Raw genomic sequence first — 25,416 nt, forward strand, 5'->3', positions numbered from 1 at the left:
AATAAAAGAAGTACAATATTTCAATATAGCTGGGGGATATGAGCGACTGCCAGACATCGGATGGAAATTATACTATAAGATGGAATGCGTTTGCGGGATTCTAGCATTAGAATGTACATATTTTCAATATTTCTGCATAAATGTGGCCTAAAATTACATCAGAATTTTACACAAGTTCCAAAACTAGATGCAAATAACCAAATCAAACAAATTAGTAAAAAAATTAGACTTGATATAATATCACATTTCTGTGAGTGGCAAAATAATTTGAAGGTAAACTTAGTCAGGTGCTTTCAATCAATGGGATGACAATCACTTGTGAGTGTGGATCTATCAAAGTCTGATCTTCACAAGACATGTTTGTGGAAGTGTATCAGAGCACGAACAAAGAAAATTTCCGAGGACCTCAGAAGAAGATTTGTTGATGCACATCAGGCTGGGAAAGGTTACAAAACAATCTCTACATTTTAAGCTTCTTCAGTCTGCAAGGTCACAAAGGAACCCAAGTTAACCTCTAAGTAACTAAAGGCCTTTCTCACATTAACTAATGTTAATGTTAATGAGTCCACCATCAGGAAGACACTAAACAGTGGTGTGCATGGCAGGAATGCTAGGAGAAAGCAGCTGTTCTACCCCCCGAAAAAACATTGCTGCCCATCTGCAGTTTGCAAAATATCACCTGGACAAACCAGAAGACTATTGGAGCAGTGTTTTGTGAATGGATCAGACAAAAAAATACCTTTTTATGGTTTAAATGAGAAGTGTTCTGTTTTGAGCCATCATGATTTGAGCCTGTTTTGCAGCATCTGGGCCAAGGTGGCTTGTCCTCATTGATGGAACAATGAATTCTGAATTATACTAGAAAATTGTAAAGGAAAATGTCAGGACATCTGTCTGAGAGCTAAATCTCAAGAGAACGTGGCTCATGCAGCAAGACAACGACCCTAAGCACACAAGTCGTTCTACCAAAAAATCGTTAAAGAAGAATAAGGTTAAAGTTCTGACCTTAACACAATAGAAATGTTTTGGAAGTGAGCAGTTCATGGGAGGAAACCCACCAACATGATAGAATTGAAGTGGTTTTGTACAGAAGAATTGGCTAAAATTCCTCCAAGCCAATGTGCAGGACTAATCAACAATTACCAGAAACGTTTGGTTGCAGTTATTACTGAACACCAGATACTGAAAGCAAAGGTTCACATACTTTGACCACTCACAGACATGTGATTTGGATCATTTTCCTCAAGAAATAAATGCCCAGGACTAAGGCTACTTTCACACTTTGATCAAAACACATCTGTGCCCGCCTACCAAGCGCCAAGGTGGTCTCTGGTCAGGTGGGTCCTACGCTAAACCTACCTAAGCGATTGGGCTTTTATGTTCAGGAGGGCAGACCCCGCACATATGGTGTGCTGCTCCTAGTCACCTCCATGTGCATCAAGCAACCAATGGGAGGAGGAGCAAGCACACCTATATGTAACACCTAATCAAGGCGCTCTATTGGATAGGAAGGGCAAAAGTGCAAAGGAATGCTACTCCCAAGATAAAGTAGGAGCGCATTCACACTTGAAGGTACCACTCCCTCAAGCATATACTACATGAACAAAAAAAATCACAGAAAAACAAAGATAAAAACATCCTGCACGGTATGATATATAAATGTGCGGATGTCCCTGGCCATATTATTGAAGAAAATCACAGAAATAAGGTAATAATGCACTTAGTAAAGTAGATGCAAAAATTATATATGAAGAAAGTCCTCACTCATTGAGGCCCAGGGACATCCGCACATTTATATATCGTATTGTGCAGGATGTTTTTATCTTTGTTTTTTCTGTGATTTTGTTTTTTACTTTCACACTTGCGGCAGAGTGATCCGGCAGTGTGCATGCAAAAGGCAGCATTTGTAGACAGATCCGGATGAGAATCTGTCTTACAAATCCATTGCAAGAACTGATCCGTCTCTCCAGATGTCATCCGGAGAAACTGATCCATTATATATATTTTTTCTTATTTTTACCTGTGCAGACCAGAAGGATGGATCCGAGGAGGTACTGGAATGGAGTAGTGGAACTTATCAATAGGGTGTTTAGCATTAGATTGGAGGCTAGCTCACTGACTTGTCTATTGGGATTGGTGAAAGTACCTAGGCACATGATGAAAAAGAAAATAGCGGTGATGAGAATTTTATATCAAGCAAGGAAATGTATAGCGGCTCATTGGATAGATGAGTTAGCCCCTGTGGTTCAGGAAGTGATAGATAGGGTGCATACTCTAGTCCGGCTGGAGGAATATGTGTATTTACAGAGGAACTCAGCAAAAAGATTTGAGGCAATCTGGTCCTCGTGGATCTCCCACTTTGAACCGTCCTAATATTTGTTAATGGAAGGAGAGCTGGCGGGTCAGAAGTGAGGGTGTTGGGTGTATGTGAGTGGGGTGAGGTACGAATGGGGGTATGTAAGGGGTGCGTGGAGTGGTATGTTAGTTGGAATGATTTTGAAATGTGAGAGCGTTCGGATGTCCTATAAGATGGTGTAGGAGACTATAATATGATTCTTTGGGATGGACTTGTCGATCACAGATATGGACTATGATATGCATCTTCAGTGACTGTGCCTTTGGTTGGGGGGGGGGAGGGTTACTATCGTTGTTTTTGTATAACAAAAATTTTGTAAAAGCAATAAAAATCATCTGATTTAAAAAGAAGGATGGATCCGGCATTCTGGCAACTGATCCGGAATTTTGGATGGAGATAATACCACAGCATGCTGCAGTATTTCCTCTGTCCAAAATACCATTCAGTGACTGAACTGAAGGCATCCTGATGCATCCTGAATGGATTACTCTCCATTCAGAATGCATGGGGATGAAACTGATCAGTTCTTTTTCAGTATTGACCCCCTATGATGGAACTCTGTTGATAAATCCTCCCCCCCCATATATTTTTTACTTGTAATGATTAGGTTATCTTTATCTACTTTTATGACCTGTGTGAAAATCTGATGTTGTTTTAGGTCAAATTTATGCAGAAATATAGAACATTCTAAAAGTTCACAAACTCTTAAGCACTACTGTATTCAGTATGTTTCCTGATGACACTGCCACTTTTCTCTGTTTAGTGCAATCAGCCATTGGAAGGGTTGACCAAGCTCTGGAGAACGGCAGCCCACCAGTGCTGTTTGAGGCTCTCTCCAATCAAGCACTTGCACTAAGAGCATTGCAAAGGGACAACGCCGAGTGGTACTTTAATCAGCTGCAGAGCGATAAGCAGCAGAAATTGGAGGTGAGTTGTTTCCTAATCTGAATAGACATTTTATATTTACATGTAAGCCTTGTTTTTATAATGGGCGTGTTCTTTTCTTTTCTTCTATTTTTTCTATTTTCGTTTATTACATGTTCATTTATTTTTGTTCTTGTAATACAATTGCCGTATTTGGTCTTCAAAAATATTAAGGTTTTGTTTGCCGCTATCCTCATAGTGCCATTATGCTACCATGTTCTGAGATAAAGGGGCTGTCTGATTCTTAGGGAGGAAAAAAATGCCTATCCAACATACACTCACCTAAAGAATTATTAGGAAAACCTGTTCTATTTCTCATTAATGCGATTATCTAGTCAACCAATCACATGGCAGTTGCTTCAATGCATGTAGGGTTGTGGTCCTGGTCAAGACAATCTCCTGAACTCCAAACTGAATGTCAGAATGAAAAAGAAAGGTGGGCTACAACAGCAGAAGACCCCACCGGGTACCACTCATCTCCACTACAAATAGGAAAAAGAGGCTACAATTTGCACGAGCTCACCAAAATTGGACTGTTGAAGACTGGAAAAATGTTGCCTGATCTAGTGAATCTCGATTTCTGTTGAGACATTCAAATGGTAGAGTCCAAATTTGGCGTAAATAGAATGAGAACATGTATCCATCATGCCTTGTTACCACTGTGCAGGCTGGTGGTGTAATGGTGTGGGGGATGTTTTCTGGGCACACTTTAGGCCCCTTAGTGCCAATTGGCCATCGTTTCAATTTTCACGGGCTACCTGAGCATTGTTTCTGACCATGTCCATCCCTTCATGACCACCATGTACCCATCCTCTGATGGCTACTTCCAGCAGGATAATGCACCATGTCACAAAGCTCGACTCATTTAAAATTGGTTTCTTGAACATGACAATGAGTTCACTGTACTAAAATGGCCCCCACAGTCACCAGATCTCAACCCAATAGAGCATCTTTGGGATGTGGTGGAACGAGAGCTTCGTGCCCTGGATGTGCATCCCTCAAATCTCCAACTGCAAGATACTATCCTATCAATATGGGCCAACATTTCTAAAGAATGCTATCAGCACCTTGTTGAATCAATGCCACATAGAATTAAGGCAGTTCTGAAGGCAAAAGAGGGTCCAACACCGTATTAGTATGGTGTTCCTAATAATTCTTTAGGTGAGTGTAGATGCGCCATAGTGCATGTGATCACTGACGACAACAATCATGTTCCATGACAATTAAGTACAGGACGAGGCGACTGAGTGGAAGCAATGGTCATGTATCACATTGCTGGCTCCTTGTAAACAAAGACCAGTAGGGACCAACGTAGCATCTGAACTGGATTGGCAGGACATTGCATAGGTGAACAGAGATGTATATTTTTTGCGGGTCTTTTTTGGAGCAGTAGGCACATGTCAGTGCACTGCTCCATTCACTTCTATGGGACTGATAGAGTGCTGTCTACGTCAGGACCATAGAAATTAACAAAATTACGGACTGAGGTGCAATACAACTACCTTCATAGAGGGGACCCCTTGTACTTGGGATTGCAGGGGTTCACAGCGGACATACTTCCCTATCCATGATCAACTTGCAAGGAGTTAAAAAAAAAATAAATTGCAGGAAAATACTGCAGAAATGATTTGTATACTGGAGCCATTTAAAGACTTTGGTCACATAATACTTGCAATTCATTCGGATAAGTCTTGTGTTGAAAGGCTTGAAGGAAAAAGGTGCAAAAAGTTGCACATACTGTTTGTTTGATGGGTTTGAGATTGTGGAAGCGGGCTGCGTTACTGAAATCTGAGATATGGACAAGTAGTGCAATGTCCGTGGCCTCAGAGCCATCATTATGCCTCATGAGAAGGGACGTACCATGAAGGTTACAGCTGAGAATACAGTATAATCTGTGAAGGTCATAAAACAGAGGCTATGGAGATTACAGTAATCCAGCAGGACCATTAGTCATATCTCATTCCTGGTTTTTAGCCAGTTAAGATGCACAAGGCGTATGTATATAGATAAGTAGCCGGATAAGACATGACGGCAAATGGATTGACTGGGCTCAGAAATAGAAACCTTTTTCTAAAATTTGGCATTTTGCACAGATTACGGTGCCTACAGTGTATATATACGATCAGCAAGTTACTAACAGTGTGCGCTGTACACAAGCAGGAAATAAGGATGGGGAAGGTACCAGGACTTGCGGTTACTGACTATTGTGTGTCGCTGCTTTGTCCTCTGTCTAGGGAGACATTCGTGACCTGAAGTCATTTTCTGTCAGGTGCATTTCTCTGCACGTGACCATTTGCGCGCAGTGTCTTTGCAGCAGCCTGTTCATACGGAAGTCCTTGATGACACAGTTCTTAGCACGTCATGTCAGCAGAAGAAGAATTGCGGTTTAGTTGGGAGGCCCTGAATACATCTGTTGTAAGCCAAGCATGCCCGTCTCTCCCCCAGCGCCCATGCTGGATGGGTGTGGGTGCACCTGCATGCCCACATGCACACGTATAGCTCCTGTATGTGCAGGGGTTTATAAATAGGCACGCCGTTCAAGAAAGAAAGAGGTTCTGTGTGGAGGTCAGGAATGTGGGTGTGTATGTGAAGGCAGTCAATGAATCATTTTTTGTGTGGTCTGTTAACCCCTTGTTTAGAGTCTCTGAATCCCCATTAGCAGTATTCATACCATCCAGTATGTCATTCATCCCTCACATGACGTCATTTAGGAACTGAGATTTTCAAGTTATGATATTCTATCTATCTATCTAAAAATATAATGAAAGTGGGACCGCGGTGGAAAAATGTCAAAGCAGTGTGCCAGCGGCTGTGGGCATGATCCAGCATCCAATGAAGATAAAATGAAAAATAATTCCACGGCGCTCCCAAGGATGGGATTCAAAAGTGGTGTTCTTTAATCACCAGAGCGACGTTTCGGTCCTCTTACTGGGACTTTTCTCAAGCAGTGATATCCCCATTACCACTAGCAGTATTCATACCATCCAGTATGTCATTTATCCCTCAGTGATGATATTCTATCTATCATGTATCTATCTATTTAACCATCTATTATCATTGTAAAATCATTTTAGCAGAGTTTTTTTGAATGTTATCTGTGATTTATTAATATGCGTCTGACGTTACCCTCTCCATTACATGTGTGGTATACTTATAGTCCTGTGTGATCCATGCCTTACAGAACGGCTTGACGGGAGCCCTACAGAAGGAGGAGTTGCAGGCCGGAGTGGACGCTGCCAATGCTTCAGCTCAGCAGTTACAGAGAAGTAAGTCTGAGGACCACGACGTGTACTAGTGATGGGTGGGGGCATGAATGAGTCAGTCTAATGGATATTCCTGAATGCACTCATGGCAAGACTCCAGGTACTCCATAGTAGCACCAAGTGGAAACAATGCCCTCCTGTTCCATCTACACGAACCCTCATGTGGAAGAGGCTCCATATCCCTAACAATGCAGCCTGTTCATGGCTAACATCGTGGCTGTGATACCATCTGCTCAGACCCATGTGGCAGCAGTACAGTCATTTTATCAGCAGAAATGTGTGAGAGACTGGTAAACTATATAATAAAGGAGTCTGACAATGCACTTGTATCTATCAGGCCAAGCAATACACAGGGAGGTTGCTCCGCATCGGGTATAGTTTTTTGTTTTGTTGGCAGGAGATGCAGTTTGCTAATTTCCGGAGTGTATTTATAGGACAGTTGCCTGATCCTGCCTAGTATTTAGACGGTGTAAACCTAAGCTGGCCATACACATTAGATTTGGTTGAACCTGTAGATTTCGGCATGGCAGGCTTAGCCTCTGATGTCGGGAGAGATGAGGATCAGGCAGCTGCTCTCACTCCTCATACCTTCATACCGTTCCTGCTCTGCTCGGCCAAGCGAGTGGGAGTTCTTAGTAGGAAGAGGGGAGAAAGGCGTTGGCAGTGGCTTATCTCCTCCAGAAGAAAAGACTCCAGCAGAAGACTGATCCTTATCTCTCCCGACATCCAGTGATAAATTGTCAAACTTAGCGATTTTACTGTGACCATGGCCGTCTCCGAAACAGAACCGCTCTGTCATCTGATCACCTTTTAAAAGACATAGCTTTTTTGTTAAGTATTAGGGTCTGTTCACACATGTCAGATTTGTTCCAGACATTTATGTGACCATTTGTAAACCTAAGATACAAATACGTGTGATGACAAATCGCAGCGTTTACCAGTGTCTACAAGATATACCATGATCAATATGTTATAAGGCAGGGATCAGCAACCTTCGGCACTCAAGCTGCCGTGAAACTACAACTCCCAGCATGCAAACATGTTTGGCTGTCCTTCTAACTCCCATAGAAGTGAATGGAGCACTCTGGGAGTTGTAGTTTCAGAACACCTGGAGGTTGCTAATCACTGTTATAGGAGGAAGTCTATTGTATAACATACTAGTGGGATTACATGAATAATGGGAGAGATCAGCTGTATTTGATCCTATTTTTAGTATTGTGTTTCGGTTTTAATGCATATGTTCTTCGTAGATCCCACCGATAATGGATAGGGTGCTTCTTATATTGAATACGGCCTGTCCCCTCCCTTGACATCTGTGTTAGTATCTTCTTGCATCCCCTTTGTAATAACAACCCCAAGCAATTTTTCTTATAACTGTATGAATGTTCGTTCCTCTATTATTCCTGACAGAAACTTATGAATGAATATCCAGCAGGGTGGTTCCCAGAGTCGGATGTGTCCTTGCACAGTTTGTCACTGGCAGCACTTATTGGATAGTGTCAGATGGTACAGGACCCCCCCAACTGATAGTACCCTGATATACCTTTATTCATAAACTTCTAGTAGGAGTAATAGCGTAATGGTCCAACCTAGAGTCATAAGAATAGATGCTCAAGAATTGTTATTTCATGGGGAATTCAGTTAACAGTTACTAAAACCGACATGTTGAGAGGGGTGCCGTCCTCTGTAAGAAAATATGGTGCTTTTCCTTTTAATAACTTATGCCCTGTCATATATACAATGTGGACACAAGATGATAATGATATTTATGTTCATATCACACATCACTGCTCTCCGTATATATTGTATATATTGGCTGGGCACATTGTATTCCATGTATTATGGCTGTATCATACATGGACCTCCCATAGCATCCTGCCCCTTATTGTATTGCAGGGCTGGCTGCAGTGGTCAGGATTAATGACGCTATCAGAAAGGGGGTGGCAGGAGAGACTGTACAGGAGCTGATGAACCCCGATGCCCAGCTACCAGAGGTATTCCCATTTGCAGAGGAGCTGTACCAGAGAGAGCTTGCCACATTGCAGCAGCAGAGCCCAGAGGTGAGTTGTGACGGAGCAGTGTTTCCAGGAAGCCATGTAATATTTCCCCAGAGAACTGCATGTACTACACTGTACTATACTGTGCTGCTTCATTTGCCAATACATTTTAAGGCCCTATGCACACACCCGTATTTTTGGATGGGAACTCATGTATTTTCATGGGGCATCCGTATGTCCATTCTGCTGTCCAGCAAAAAAGAACATGTCCTAGTCTTGACTATTTTGCAGAGAAGAATAGAGTGGGATGTGCAGAACGGGAAAGCTCGGGCCACACACGGCCGGTATCCATGTTTTATGGATTGCAGAACAAATACGTCGTGTGCATGAGGCATGACAGTACGCGGTGGTTGCTTTATATTTATGTGTGTTGGAGGTGGACAAGTACATATAGCATTCTCCCTCCTACAAATACATAAGAATAAACTTTACTTTAAATGAGCAGAACCCTTACTTCTGGGTCAGTATATGGGCATGTGAACAATAAAATTCAAAGGGTGTCCGTGTTCTGGTAAGAGATTTATCAAACTGGTATAAAGTAGAACTGGCTTAATTGCCCACATCAACCAATTAGATTCCTCCTTTTATTATCCAATGGGGCTGTGAAAAATTAAAGGTGGAATCTGGTTGCTATGGGCAACGAAGCCTGTTCTGCTTTACATCAGATTGATAAATCTCCCCCTATGTCTTTAAAAAAAAAAGTGAACTATACAGATTAATGGTCCATTCACACATCCGTATGTGTTTTGCGGATCCGCAAAACACGGACATCGGCAATGTTCGTTCTGCGGATTGCACATCGCTGGCACTATAAAAGAATATGCCTAATCTTGTCTGCTATTGCGGACAAGAATAGGACATGTTCTATTTTTTTCCGGAACGGAATTGCAGACCCGGAAGCGCAGCACAATCCAGGCAGCACATCGTGCGGCCCCATAGAAATGAATGGGTCTGCAGTTCTGTTCCGCAAAATGTAGAACAGAATTGCGGATGTGTGAATGGACCCTTATAGAGATCCTGTATGTATGTTTTCTTTTTTAAAAGCTGTAAGACGTGATAAATTGCTCCTCTTGTCCGGTTGGTTCATACGTCTGTACTTCGCCCGTCTGGTGGTGCACATATGCTTTACGGCACAGGAGAGTGCACGGTGACTCCGTATGCCATGGAAACATCACAGCTAGGCTTTTATTCTTGGGACAGGGTTTCTCATAAATGAGACCTCCTTGTACAGCTCATGACAGGCGGAGTACAGAAAGCATGTCCTCAGATACTGATGTGCTTATTTCTATTCACTAACACTTATCCCAATTAGCTAATGTTCTGACACCTTCTTTCTGACAGGGGAACCTCACTCACCCGGAGCTCTCTGTTGCGGTGGAGATGTTGTCCTCTGTGGCTCTAATTAACAGGGCTTTGGATACCGGAGATGTAAACACTGTCTACAAACAGCTGACCAACCAGGTCACCGGCCTGATGGACGTAGAGGATGAAAATGTTCAGAGGTTTGTGGGCTTTATTTATGTATTGCTAGGGAAAAAACATGAACACAAGTCCAGCCTAGCACCCTTGCTATTTCATAGATCGAGATTTTCTCTAGATGCTTCTAGAATAATGTGTGACATACACAGTGCACTGCATTATGGGGCAATGTTTTGGATTATATGGATTCTGCCTGTGTATACCAGTGAATTTTGATATGGCGGTATGAATAGCCCCACTGACGTGCAGTGCCACAGTGTGATACACATCCCAAATGCACTAAACAGTCCTGACAACTATGTCCAGACACAGCGCATGGTGGAACGTTTCTGAGCCCCACTGTTAACCATAGTGATGATCTCTATGTACACACAATCGGTTTTGATCAGAAGTTTTATCTTTTATGGTTGATCTTTTGTGCTTTCAACTAGAAATAAAGATTACAATCACTTGGAACATAACAGATCCTAATTATCATCAGTGATGGCCAGTTCGCATTGTTCGCCCGCACTTGTTTTCAGACCGTCTCAGGCACAGGTAAGGGCTTCACTGTGCCTCGCCGGACTTGTGAAAAAAGATGGCAGCCCGCATATGTTCGCGGGCGAACAATGCGAACCTGCCATCACTGATGATCATTGCTACGTGTAAGCGTAGATTAACATTCACTCCCTCAAGATGATATTATGTCCGAGGTGGGTAGAGGAAATATCATTTCTTTGTGTGCAGAGATAAGTCTGATTTAATGTCTTTCTGACAGGTACATCGATGAATTGATAAAATTGAAACAACAGGCTCGGGAAGAAGGGAATGAGTTTATTACGTGGAACGATATCCAGGGATGCGTGAATCAAGTTAATAACACTGTACACGAGGAGCATGCCAGTAAGTTGTCATGATCATCACTGCAATCCATATTATGAGACACTTGGCTATTCCATTGTGAACCAGCGGTGAAAAAGATGACAACATTGGGGGGGTTTCTAAGGGATGTATAACACTGGCATATGAGCCTTACGAAGCGTTTCTTCCCAACAGTCACCTGCTTGTCAGTGAAGGAGCCTGCTGCAATTACTTGTGGCGATCTCCTCCACAGTATGGGGAGGAGTGGTCACTAATGCCATCGCTCGTCCCCATACAGAATGATTGTTTGCTGGCAGCAGAGCGTGATTAGACGGCACAATCTGCCGCCAGGAAATGATGATTTTTTTTTTTTACCTTGCATAAGGGTCCATTCACACATCTGAAAAATGGGTCCGCATCTGTTACGCAAATTTTGCAGAACCGGTGCAGACCCATTCATTTTCAATCGGGCCGTAATGTGCTGTCCGCATTTGCGGATCTGCACTTCCGTTCCGCAAAAAAATAGAACATGTCCTATTCTTGTCCGCAATTGCGGACTAGAAAAGGCATTTTCTATGAGAGAGGCGGCGCTGTGACTGTGTCTGTTTTGCGGATCCACAATTTGTGGATCCGCAAAACACATATGGACGTGTGAATGGACCCTAAAAGATGCGATTGCCCGATGACCGAGTGTTTGCTCTTACATCTGCTAATTGGCAGCACTTTTACATAGGCAGATCGTTGCTAATGAGCATTCCTATGAATGCTTGTTAGCGATGATCTGGCCGACCATCAGCCAGTGTAATACAGGCCTAAGGCACAGTATTTTAAATGTAATTTGTCATGAAATGTTGCAATAGGTGCCCCACACAACCACCATCATCTGAGCTATAGAAAACAGAGTAAGTTTGACCTAGGTGGTCTTTTAAAAATTAAAGGAAATAGCAGAAATAGCAATGCTCCTCCATCTCAGCCTCGTTCACGTTTCCGTGTTTTTTGCTCTTCATGTGTCATCTGTATTCCACAGTGAAAATTAATTTCCAGGCATCTACTACCAATGGTTCACTGTGTTGTCAGTGGTTTATCACGGACACACAGACTTCAATGGGCATGTTTGGTCTGCATCAAAGACAAAAGCAGTGCATGTCTTTGTGATTTTTTTTTTTTCCCCCCAGTGATTTCAAGCATGTCTCCTTGTTTTTTCCACTGACCCGCAGAAAACCACCAATGTATGAACACACACACTAAAAACAGTGGGATGTGTGTTGTGGATAGCATATGTTCTTGAAAAACTGAAATGTGAACTAGGCCTCAAGCTGCGTGTAGAACTAGGCATTCATTGGTCAAGCATGTCTTCATGAAGACAAACCTGTCTTTTATTAGTTTTGTTCACTCTGTGTGCAGTATAGTAGTATGAAGGTGCTGAGTAGTGACAATAAACTCGTATAGCATCATATTGATCATGGTCAGAAGCATTAAAGGGGTTATCCCATTGTTAATGTAAATAATGAAAACCAGACATCATACAGTACATAACAACCTCTTTCTAACAAAGCTAGAACCAGCCCTGTACCTCACATTGATCCAGAGATCTCCTCATTCATTGATCTGCTTGATTTATATCAAGCTGACAGCTCAAGGGGAGTGTCTTTTCTGCTGCAGCTCAGGAGGTGTGTCTCAGCTCTCCCTATCACAGCTCAGGGGGCGTGTCTCAGCTCTCCCTATCACAGCTCAGGGGGCGTGTCTCAGCTCTCCCTATCACAGCTCAGGGGGCGTGTCTCAGCTCTCCCTATCACAGCTCAGGGGGCGTGTCTCAGCTCTCCCTATCGCAGCTCAGGGGGCGTGTCTCAGCTCTCCCTATCGCAGCTCAGGGGGCGTGTCTCAGCTCTCCCTATCGCAGCTCAGGGGGCAGTTGAAGGATGAAACTGAGCATGTGCGGCCTTCTCAGTGAGCTGGTCAAAGAATTAAGAAAAAGAACAAACAGCGGGTGGCGCTAAACGGATACATTTTATTGAATAACTCAATGGCTACATAAACTTTTTTATTGCTTACAAATACAAAAGTATTCAGATCCAGGAGCTGGTTTGAAAACTGTAGAGTATTTTTCATGGGACAACCCCTTTAAGGAAATAGAATATGGACAAAACCACAGAAAGACTAGGCAGTCTGAGCTGAGTTTGCTTTTAAAGTGGTATAAAACATGCTGATTAATTGTATCAGTACAAAGAAAGTTTCTTAACTCTGGAGATGACTTGTGCAGTGATCAAATTGTAATGGGAGATTTATTGTTTCCTTCTTTCGACTACACCCCATACACATTAGTGTACTGTTGGCCAGTCCCGCTGAGAGTGTCTACATTTTACAGGGAGCTCCTGACTCTGCCCTGACAGATAATATTGGGGAGAGAAGGATTTAACCGACTGACTCTAACTCTGGAAGCAAACCTTTTTTATTTATTTTTTATTAAAGGGATTTTGGCAATTGGGCTCATAAATGAAGCTTTGGATGAAGGTGATGCTAAGAAGACCTTACAAGCATTACAGCTTCCTGCAGCAAAGCTAGAAGGGGTAGAACCAAATGTGGCTCAACATTACCAGGATACTCTGGTGCGAGCAAAGAGAGAAAAGGCACAGGTAAGCGATGTATGGGAGTGGGACTATCTGAAGCAGATTTCTGTGGGGTTAACAGTATTTGTGTGTTTCATTGTAGCATTGCATGGTATTGCTGGTTATTTACGTGTCTAATAGAGCAGCAGCAATTCAAAGGGGTTTCCAGGTTGTGCGAAAATTTGCACATGGGGGAGATGTTAAAATAATAAAAAAACAAATACTCACTGGTTAAATGACCCTGTCGTTCCAGGGCTATCGCTCTGTTCCTCCCTGCCGAACTGTGTTTACTTGACTGCTGCAGCAGTGACATAACTGTATACCCCACGTGACCGCTGCAGCCAATTGTTGGTCCCAGTGACATATGACAGGGGACTGCTGTAACAGGGTATATGGCTAAATTACTACTGTAGCTAGGTAAGCACAGACCTAGGTGGGGAGCAGCGCTGGAACAACAGGAGGGTTTAACAAGTGAATACAGTATATGATAATAACAAGTGATCAATACCACATACAACCTGTGTACAGGTGAAGTCCTGTTTTTGGAAGAAAGCAGTCATGTTTTCCTAATTCTGCACAACCCCCTTTTATAATATTATATTTAATTAGCGTGTAAAGTAAAATAAAAAGAAAGTTATGTTTTTGTGTGAAAAATCTGATGTAAAGGAATAATGAAACATTATCAGTTTTATTTTCTCATTTCCTCATACTTTTAAAGAAATGGATATTCCATATGTATTTGCTGTGCAGAATAGGAGGATATTTGACAATGTGTTAAATAACAATGGGGACGGTGTATAATAGTGTTTTTTATGACTGTGGACACCTTATCAGACATGGCCGGCTTTGCTTTGAACAAGCCGGATATTTACAGTGTTGTGGCCAGAGGCGGCTGTAAGACATGTAACCTGTCTGTCCTTTATGCTGGTCAAGGGTGTGTTTAAACAGGTTCTTAGGACTTCTGCACATGTGGACTATTGTTTTATTTTATACCTACCTCCCTGCCTGTGGTTCACCATTCTCCCCCCTCCCCCACAGGCTGTCCATAAATCTTCACCAAACTCCACAGTAACTCAGTAAAATGGAGAGGGAGGAGGGGGATGCAGCTGCTGTTTCCTGGTCTCTGTGTTCTAGTGAAACAACATAAGGGGGAGAAGGAGAGTCGTGCATCAGGGAAACATCTGATTTGAGTACAACAGTAATGGGCCTTTTACCAAATGTTCCTGATAATTGCCTGACATGCAGCCATCATCTCAAGTGATTGCTTGTTCCCATAGAGAATGATTGTTTCTGGGCAGCAATTCCCTGTTTATACAGGAGTGCTGGCCAGAAGCCATGATTTTTTATTTATTTTTTATTTATTTTTTATTTATTTTTTGATGCTGGCTGAAAGACATAATTACCCGAAGGATGAGTATTTGCTCAATTATTGGGTGATCTCTGGCACCTTAACACGGTCCAATAATTGGGAATGGGCACTTCTACAAACACCCTGCCAGGATAACTGGCCCCAATGATCAGTTTGTGTAAAGGACCTTATCTTTGTGCAGCAGTAACTTCATTACAGCATCAGGTGAGAAAATGCGCATACAGTCCACTGTGGCCAGCGATTTAACATCACACAGATAAAATAACAAAAGAAGCGATACTTATCTCTTCTGGTGCCATGCTCCACTCCTGCACCACTTACATCCTCTTCCTTGGCTGCAGCTGTGACATTGTGTACACGGGTTATTGTGCATCCATCACTGTCCTCAGCAATATTTAGGACATCACTACTGAGGCCAGTGATTGGTTGCAGTGGTGCACAAAATGCAACTGCTGCAGCTAGATAAAAAAAAAACACCAGCCAGCACGGCACAGGAAAGAGCAGGGAACAAAAGTAGTAAATGTGACTTCATTGATAATTTTATCACCTTTACAGCAGTGTATTTTTATTTTTATTTTTATTTTTTTATTTTTTTTATTTGGACTACTACTGTATTGCATTTTATTTTAATTTTTTAGATTTTGCCCAGGCAAGGAAAAAAAGGAGTCCTCTCTATTATGTTAGCACAGCGTATTTCAGTGCAGTATTCCAGTATCAGGATAGGCCCAGATAACTATTATCAGTGGGAGTCCCAGCGGTAGGTGTACAGCGCTCGGCTATCTCCGGAATTCCCATAGAACTGAATAGAATGGCCACGCGCATGCCTGACCAGCCGCTCAGTTCATTTCAGGGGGGTACAGGGCACGCATTCTCGTCATTGGTGGGGGTCCCAGCGGTAGGACAGGGGAAAAGGGGGGGGGGGGGGCAGTAGAAAAGTAAAAAATAGCAGTCTGGATTTCTTATCTGAAGCACTATGGATGTATTACAGCAGATAATAGTCCAAGATCCTGACAAGATTCCCTTTAAGCCAAGAGGAAAAGTAAAAGATGTGATATAAGGAGATGATTGGAGGAGTAAAGCGGTAGAGCCAGGGTAGAGTGCAGAAGAGTTAAACTTTCCAGCTAGATCATGCGTTGGCTCCGGCGCAGGGTGTATGTGAATTTTGTACAGGAACTGTTTTCCAGTCCAAGCATTTCCTCCTGCTGCTGAGCTGAAATAACCATTTCTATTCACTGAGCTCGGGGCTGGCAGACTGGGAGGCACATCACACGAACTGGCAAAATTGCCTTATTTAGTCATGGGCTTTGAGACAAACCATGCACCCAATGCACAGTCACTGGAGATAGGGTTACACAATAGCCAAATTTAGCAGAACTCAAAAAAAAAACAAAAAACGTTTAAGATGACTGTGTGAAACCAACCGCGTCACAGTGCAGCACGTGGTTCTCAGGAGCTATACCTTCACTGTGTGCCGAGATCTGATTCTTCTACACTTAGCATTTACCACGTCTTACGTTTTGTGGCAAATAATGTTTCAGAGCATTAAACCACGAAAACCAGAGATCTCTTAGATACTGTTTGTAAACCTTATGAAAATGTTTTGGCTGACAGTGAATACGTCTGACCCCCGTATTAATGCACGTTTCATTTTATTAAAAACATCTGTAAAGCATAATTTTGCAATATCTAGCAGATTGCTGCTAAATCCCAGAAGCAGGTGAAAGCGTTTCGCACGGCGCAATACACATTCAGCTTTGCTCGGCTCATGACAGTAGGAATATCCAATATCAGACGGATGCTGAAGGCTCTTATATGATAGATACCTTTTTAATATGCATGTGTCAGTGCCTGGAATTGTTTGGTTCACTTATAAACTTCTAGCAGGAATAATGGAGGAAGAGCGCACCATAGAGTTGTAATAGGTAATTTAAAACCGACATGCCATACTCCAGAGGTCCTCTTTAAACCTCTGGAGTATGGCATGTTGATTTTCTCTGTAAGGGATTAAGGAAGACTAAGAAAGTGGTGTTCCTAAAGTACTACAACATGTTCTTGAAGAGGGATCCATAGGAAGTGTTCTACATGTATAGAGCTTTAATACCCTTGTGTCGATATAGAATTTTTATATTGGTCATGATCTAAGCAAATCGGAATTTAGTTTTTTGGCTTAAGGGGGTTTTCTGGGTGTTTTATCCTATCCTAGGTTCTCAATATCTGATCAGTGGAGGTCCGACGGCCGAGCCCCCCCGCCGATCAGCTGTTTTAGAAGGGGGGGGGGGGCAGTGTTCCATGTTGCAATGCAAGGTGGAAGCATCTGGGTATAAACTGATTGCAGAGATGGCTGTGCTCCTCATGAATATGCAGTTGCCATGTAGCATAGGGGTCTCAGAGGTGGGACATTACACATTGATAACCTGTCCGCTAAAAGGTAGAAAGATCTTTTTAAAGTGGTTTTCCTTGACTATAATATTGATGGCCTATCCTGAGGCAGCACTGGCAGCTTATTAAACGGGCCGTGAGGCTCGTAACCTTTATGGTCTACCAGGCACGGCTCCGTACGGTTAGTGTTGGCTATGTCTGGTATTGCAGCTCACTTGAATGGGACTGAACTGCAGAGAGCTGTAATACCAGGAACAGCCACTACAGACTGTACAGCGCTGCGCCTGGTAAACGGTGAAGGGGGCGCTCACCAGAACACTGACCACCTTTTCCTCTCTGTATGATCTATGTATTACATAGTCTCCCTCCCTCCTCCACAGTTTCTTACCCGGATACAGACCTCCCTGTCTCTCACCGCTGTACTAGATCAGCATTGGAAAATAGTCAGAAGGCTATGACTTCTTAATCGTTTCCTACCGCCCTTTTCCTTGCATCTTACATGTTCCTCCATTGTCGCTTTCAGTGCATTAGCTATTGGTTACATGCTTTGCAGGAATTTTCTAGGATTCAGCCTCCATGTCTGCCGGCAGTTCTATATTACTGGATATTCGGTGTATGTTGGATAGAAGGATACAAGTACGGCATACATATTAGGACATCGTCAGACATCATCCACAACTCCATCCTCCGTCAGGCAAAACTCCATCAGCCCTCAGACATCAGACAAAACTCCGTCCTCCGTCAGGCAAAACTCCATCAGACATCAGACAAAACTCTGTCTTCCGTCAGACAAAACTCCATCAGACCTCAGACATCAGACAAAACTCCGTCCTCCATCAGGCAAAACTCCATCAGACCTCAGACATCAGACACAACTCCGTCCTCCGTCACCCAAAACTCCATCAGACCTCAGACATCAGACAAAACTCCGTCCTCCGTCACCCAAAACTCCATCAGACCTCAGACATCAGACAAAACTCCGTCCTCCGTCACCCAAAACTCCATCAGACCTCAGACATCAGACAAAACTCCGTCCTCCGTCAGGCAAAACTCCATCAGACCTCAGACATCAGACAAAACTCCGTCCTCCGTCACCCAAAACTCCATCAGACCTCAGACATCAGACAAAACTCCGTCCTCCGTCAGGCAAAACTCCATCAGACCTCAGACATCAGACATCAGACAAAACTCCGTTCTCCGTCAGGCAAAACTCCATCAGACCTCAGACATCAGATAAAACTTCGTCCTCCGTCAGGCAAAACTCCATCAGACCTCAGACATCAGACAAAACTCCGTCCTCCATCAGGCATCAGCCAAAACTCCGTCCTCCCTAACTCAAAATACGCCCTACTACACACACTATTCACCTGACGGAGCTGCTAGCTGCTGGAGAGGCAAAGGACCTGTGATGACGTCATGACCATGTGACGAGTCACGTGTGTGGGAGGGGTCAGACGTACACAGCAGCTGGTAGAGTGTACAGAACAGTAGCCATCAAATAGAGCTCTGTACTAGAGATGTGTGTGTAACCTGCATGTAGCAGAGCTGTGTACTGTGTTACAGAGATGTATGTGTAACCTGCAGGTAGCAGATCTGTATGTGTAACCTGCAGGTAGCAGAGCTGTGTACTGTGTAGCAGATCTGTATGTGTAACCTGCAGGTAGCAGAGCTGTGTACTGTGTAGTAGATCTGTATGTGTAACCTGCATGTAGCAGAGCTGTGTACTGTGTTACAGAGATGTATGTGTAACCTGCAGGTAGCAGAGCTGTGTACTGTGTTACAGAGATGTATGTGTAACCTGCATGTAGCAGAGTGGTGTACTGTGTTATAGAGATGTATGTGTAACCTGCAGGTAGCAGATCTGTATGTATAACCTGCAGGTAGCAGAGCTGTGTACTGTGTAGCAGATCTGTATGTGTAACCTGCAGGTAGCAGAGCTGTGTACTGTGTAGTAGATCTGTATGTGTAACCTGCATGTAGCAGAGCTGTGTACTGTGTTACAGAGATGTATGTGTAACCTGCAGGTAGCAGAGCTGTGTACTGTGTAGCAGATCTGTATGTGTAACCTGCAGGTAGCAGAGCTGTGTACTGTGTAGCAGATCTGTATGTGTAACCTGCATGTAGCAGAGCTGTGTACTGTGTAGCAGAGCTGTATGTGTAACCTGCATGTAGCAGAGCTGTGTACTGTGTAGCAGTGCTGTATGTGTAACCTGCATGTAGCAGTGCTGTGTACTGTGTAGCAGAGCTGTATGTGTAACCTGCATGTAGCAGTGCTGTGTACTGTGTAGCAGAGCTGTATGTGTAACCTGCATGTAGCAGAGCTGTGTACTGTGTTACAGAGATGTATGTGTAACCTGCAGGTAGCAGAGCTGTGTACTGTGTAGCAGATCTGTATGTGTAACCTGCATGTAGCAGAGCTGTGTACTGTGAAGCAGAGCTGTATGTGTAACCTGCATGTAGCAGAGCTGTGTACTGTGTAGCAGTGCTGTATGTGTAATCTGCATGTAGCAGAGCTGTGTACTGTGTAGCAGAGCTGTATGTGTAACCTGCATGTAGCAGAGCTGTGTACTGTGTAGCAGAGCTGTATGTGTAACCTGCATGTAGCAGTGCTGTGTACTGTGTAGCAGAGCTGTATTTGTAACCTGAATGTAGCAGAGCTGTGTACTGTGTAGCAGAGCTGTATGTGTAATCTGCATGTATCAGAGCTGTGTCCTGTGTAGCGGAGCTGTATGTGTAACCTGCATGTAGCAGGCTGTGTACTGTGTTACAGGGATGTATGTGCAACCTGCATGTAGCAGTGCTGTGTACTGTGTTACAGAGATGTGTGTGTAACCGCATGTAGCAGAGCTTTTTACTGTGTAACAGAGATGTGTGTGTAACCTGGGAACTATAAAAAAGTGTAAAATAAAACAAAAAAATTCAGATCACCCCCCTTTTCCCAAAATGAAAATAAAAAAAAATAAAAAAATACACATCATGGGTGTCGCAATGTGTAAAAACACTCATTGTATAAAAATATATTCCCCATACGGCAAACGGCAAAACAGAAGAAAAAAAAGAGTCCAAATGTCCGATTCGCCGTTTTTGGTCGCTTCATTTGCTACAAAAATGTAAATAAAAAGCGATCAAAAAGTCTTAAACACCCCAGAATGGTATCAGTGAAAAGTTCAGATTGCCCCGCAAAAAATGAGCCCCCACCCAGCGCCGTACACATAATTACATAAAAGTTATAGAGCTCAAAATATGACGACAAAAAAAAAAAAATCAGATTCTGTAAATCTCCTGTCACTCCAAGTTACTCAGAATTGGTAACCCTAATTAATAAATACATGCAACATGAATGCATATATGCCGCTTCACACAGATCACAAGTGTTAGGCCTCTTGCACATGAACGTTGTTGGTCCATTCCGTGCATTGGGGACAGCAATTTGCAGTCCCCAATGCACGGGCAACGTGCGTGCAGCAGCCGGGACAGATCCAGACCCATTCAACTTGAATAGGTCCGTGAATATGTTCTACTTTTTTGCTGTGCGGAGGCACGGCCAGAAACACCACGGAAGCACTCTGTAGTGCTTCTGTGGGGATCCGATCCGTGTTTCTGTTCCGTTCAAGTGAATGGGTCGACATCACGGATGCGGGATGCACACGGCTGGTGCCCTGTGTATTGCGGAACCGCCGTATGTGGTCCACAATACAACTACAGGCACACAGCGACCATGTGCAAGAGGCCTTACAAAGATGGGATTTAAGGTGCACATCCTCTTGTGCTTCCCATATTCCACAGATTTATATCACACAGCTACTTACAGTTGTGCTGATAAGTTTACATACCCTTGCAGAATTTATGATTTCTTAAAGGGGTATTCTCATCTTCCCTTTTTCATACTTACCTTCCTTGAGCGTGACGTTCACTTCCTGTATTCTTCTCCCGGCCGGGCCGCGCTTGCGCAGAAGACTGAAGATTCTCTCCCGGCCGGGCCGCGCAATGTCCTGAACGCGCACAGCGCCGCGCATGTGCCATGGTGACTTATTCCTGGCCTGTATAGTACAGAGTCGGCGTGCGCATTCGCGGCTCTGTACTATACTGGCCAGGAAGAAGTCATCATGGCGCATGCGCAGCGGCATGCGCGTTCAGGACATTGCGCGGCCCAGCCGGGAGAGAATTTTCCGTCTTCTGCGCAAGCGCGGCCCAGCTGGATTCGACAGGAGAGGTGGCCGTAACCAGGGGAGACCAAAGACAACGATCAGGTAAGAGGGGACTTATTTTCTAAAAAAGGATGGGAATTGGGTAATAAAATGTATTTAGAAAAATTATCACTGTCAAATCATTAACAGATTTAAGAGTGATCATTAAGATGAGAATACCCCTTTAACCATTGTTCAGAGAATATGATTGATAACACGGACACTTTTCTCTCGCTCATGGTTAGTGGTCGGCTGAAGCCATTTATGTCAAACAACGATGTTTACTCTTTATAAATCATAATCACAACACAAACTCCCCAAATGACCCTGGTCAGAAGCTTACACGCCCCAGTTATTAATACCATGTATTGCTCCCTGTAACATCAATGACAGCTTGAAGTCTTTTGTGGTAGTTATGGATGAGGGTCTTTTTTTTCTCAGATGGTAAAACTGCCCATTCTTCCTGTTGAAAAAAAAAAGCAATTCCACCACAGTTTTACGTGATTTCTATTTACGACATTCGATGTGCGATAAAACTGACTGGTTACTTTTATTCTACAGGTCAGATCGAATCCGGCAATACCTTATATGTATAGTTTTTCTTGCGTTTTAATAGTGTTAAAAAAATAAAAATATCCGATTTTTTTTTGTCGCCATATTTTGAGCCCCATAACTTTTTTGTAATTATGTGTACAGAGCTGGATGGGGGCTCATTTTTTGCGGGGCAATCTAAACTTTTTACTGATACCATTCTGGGGTGTTTAAGACTTTTTGATCACTTTTTATTTACATTTTTGTAGCAAATGAAGTGACCAAAAACGGCGAATCGGACATTTGGACTCTTTTTTTTTCTGTTTTGCTGTTTGCCGTATGGGGAATATATTTTTATACAATGGGCGTTTTTACACATTGCGAAACCCATGATGTGTCTTTTATTTTAATTTTGGGAAAAGGGGGGTGATCTGAATATTTATGTTTTTTTTTTACACTTTTTTATAGTTCCCAGGTTACACACACATCTCTGTAACACAGTACACAGCTCTGCTACATGCGGTTAGACAAACTGCTCTATATACACAGTACACAGCTCTGCTACCTGCAGGTTGCACATACATCCCTGTAACACAGTACACAGCTCTGCTACATGCAGGTTACACATACAGCTCTGCTACACAGTACACAGCTCTGATACATGCAGGTTACACACACATCTCTGTAACACAGTACACAGCTCTGCTACATGCTGTTACACACACTGCTCTATATACACAGTACACAGCTCTGCTACATGCAGGTTACACATACAGCTCTGTAACACAGTACGCAGCCTGCTACATGCAGGTTACACATACAGCTCTTTAACACAGTACACAGCTCTGCTACGTGCAGGTTACACATACATCTCTGTAACACAGTACACAGCTCTGCTACATGCAGGTTACACATACAGCTCTGCTACACAGTACACAGCACTTCTACATGCAGGTTACACACACATCTCTGTAACACAGTACACAGCTCTGCTACATGCTGTTACACACACTGCTCTATATACACAGTACACAGCTCTGCTACATGCAGGCTACACACACATCTCTGTAACACAGTACACATCTCTGCTACACAGTACACAACACTGCTACCTGCAGGTTGCACATACATCCCTGTAACACAGTACACAGCTCTGCTACATGCAGGTTACACATACAGATCTGCTACACAGTACACAGCTCTGCTACCTGCAGGTTGCAGATACATCTCTGTAACACAGTACACAGCTCTGCTACATGCAGGTTACACATACAGCTCTGATACACAGTACACAGCACTGCTACATGCAGGTTACACATACAGCTCTGCTACACAGTTCACAGCTCTGCTACATGCAGGTTACACATACAGCTCTGCTACACAGTACACAGCTCTGCTACATGCAGGTTACACGTACATCTCTGTAACACAGTACACAGCTCTGCTACATGCAGGTTACACATACATCTCTGTAACACAGTACACAGCTCTGCTACATGCAGGTTACACATACATCTCTGTAACACAGTACACAGCTCTGCTACATTCAGGTTACACATACATCTCTGTAACACAGTACACAGCTCTGCTACATGCAGGTTACACATACATCTCTATAACACAGTACACAGCTCTGCTACATTCAGGTTACACATACATCTCTGTAACACAGTACACAGCTCTGCTACATGCAGGTTACACATACATCTCTATAACACAGTACACAGCTCTGCTACATGCAGGTTACACACATCTCTGTAACACAGTACACAGCTCTGCTACATGCAGGTTACACATACATCTCTGTAACACAGTACACAGCTCTGCTACCTGCAGGTTACACATACAGATCTACTACACAGTACACAGCTCTGCTACCTGCAGGTTACACATACAGATCTGCTACCTGCAGGTTACACATACATCTCTGTAGCACAGTACACAGCTCTGCTACATGCAGGTTACACACACATCTCTAGTACAGAGCTCTATTTGATGGCTACTGTTCTGTACACTCTACCAGCTGCTGTGCACATCTGACCCCTCCCACACAGGTGACTCGTCACATGGTCATGACGTCATCACAGGTCCTTTGCCTCTCCAGCAGCTAGCAGCTCCGTCAGGTGAAGAGTGTGTGTAGTAGGGCGTATTTTGAGTTAGGGAGGACGGAGTTTTGTCTGATGTCTGAGGGAGGACAGAGTTTTAGCTGAAGTCTGAGGTCTGATGGAGTTTTGCCTGACGGAGGACGGAGTTTTGTCTGATGTCTGAGGTCTGATGGAGTTTTGGGTGACGGAGGACGGAGTTTTGTCTGATGTCTGAGGTCTGATGGAGTTTTGTCTGACGGAGGACGGAGTTTGTCTGATGTCTGATGTCTGATGGAGTTTTGCCTGATGGAGGACGGAGTTTTGTCTGATGTCTGAGGTCTGATGGAGTTTTGTCTGACGGAGGACGGAGTTTTGTCTGATGTCTGAGGGCTGATGGAGTTTTGTCTGACGGAGGACGGAGTTTTGTCTGATGTCTGAGGTCTGATGGAGTTTTGTCTGACGGAGGACGGAGTTTTGTCTGATGTCTGATGTCTGATGGAGTTTTGCCTGATGGAGGACGGAGTTTTGTCTGATGTCTGAGGTCTGATGGAGTTTTGTCTGACGGAGGACGGAGTTTTGTCTGATGTCTGAGGGCTGATGGAGTTTTGTCTGACGGAGGACGGAGTTTTGTCTGATGTCTGAGGTCTGATGGAGTTTTGGGTGACGGAGGACGGAGTTTTGTCTGATGTCTGAGGTCTGATGGAGTTTTGTCTGACGGAGGACGGAGTTTTGTCTGACGGAGGACGGAGTTTTGTCTGATGTCTGATGGAGTTTTGTCTGATGTCTGAGGGCTGATGGAGTTTTGCCTGACGGAGGATGGAGTTGTGGATGATGTCTGACGATGTCCTAATATGTATGCCGTATACAAGCATGTTGGCTCTCGTCAGGTGGTTTCTGCTGCCCTATCTACGAGCAGCTGCAGTAACCAGCTGGATCTGTGGATTTCCAGCACCTAAGCCTCACTGAAACGGCTGATCGGTTGGCCGGCAGTGTATCAGACCCCAACGATCAGGATAGGCCATCAATAACAAATTCCTGGAATGCCCCTTTAATGACCAGGCCAGAAAAGGCAGTAATTGACTTCACACTCTTCTTTTGCACTTGGTGGTAATAAAAGCTTTTTTATTTGTCAGCAATCTAAAATAGTTTTTGCAATGTTTATTTTACGTGACACATTTTTTTTGAGGCAGTTAAATCTCTTTATTTACTCTTTTTACTAATTTTTTTACTAATTTTTTGTAATTTGGTCTTTATTGAGAAATTTCAACAGTTTTTGTATTACACCTTTGACTTTCAGTGTATCTGCAGAACATTTCTTTCTGCTTTACACTGAATCCGTCA

At 43.5% G+C, this 25,416-nt stretch overlaps 1 protein-coding gene across 1 annotated transcript in view; it reads left to right on the top strand.

Moving 5' to 3' along the window:
* Window positions 1–25,416, top strand: part of IQGAP1 (IQ motif containing GTPase activating protein 1) — a 145,231-nt gene that overhangs the window by 77,055 nt on the left and 42,760 nt on the right. The window contains exons 10-15 of the mRNA XM_044279561.1: window positions 3,120–3,283; window positions 6,462–6,546; window positions 8,440–8,603; window positions 9,942–10,102; window positions 10,837–10,961; window positions 13,389–13,552. Coding sequence (XP_044135496.1) covers window positions 3,120–3,283; window positions 6,462–6,546; window positions 8,440–8,603; window positions 9,942–10,102; window positions 10,837–10,961; window positions 13,389–13,552 — 863 coding nt within the window. The remainder of the gene's footprint in view (window positions 1–3,119; window positions 3,284–6,461; window positions 6,547–8,439; window positions 8,604–9,941; window positions 10,103–10,836; window positions 10,962–13,388; window positions 13,553–25,416) is intronic.

Source organism: Bufo gargarizans, chromosome 2 (genome assembly GCF_014858855.1).
Source record: "Bufo gargarizans isolate SCDJY-AF-19 chromosome 2, ASM1485885v1, whole genome shotgun sequence".
Lineage (NCBI taxonomy): Eukaryota > Metazoa > Chordata > Amphibia > Anura > Bufonidae > Bufo > Bufo gargarizans.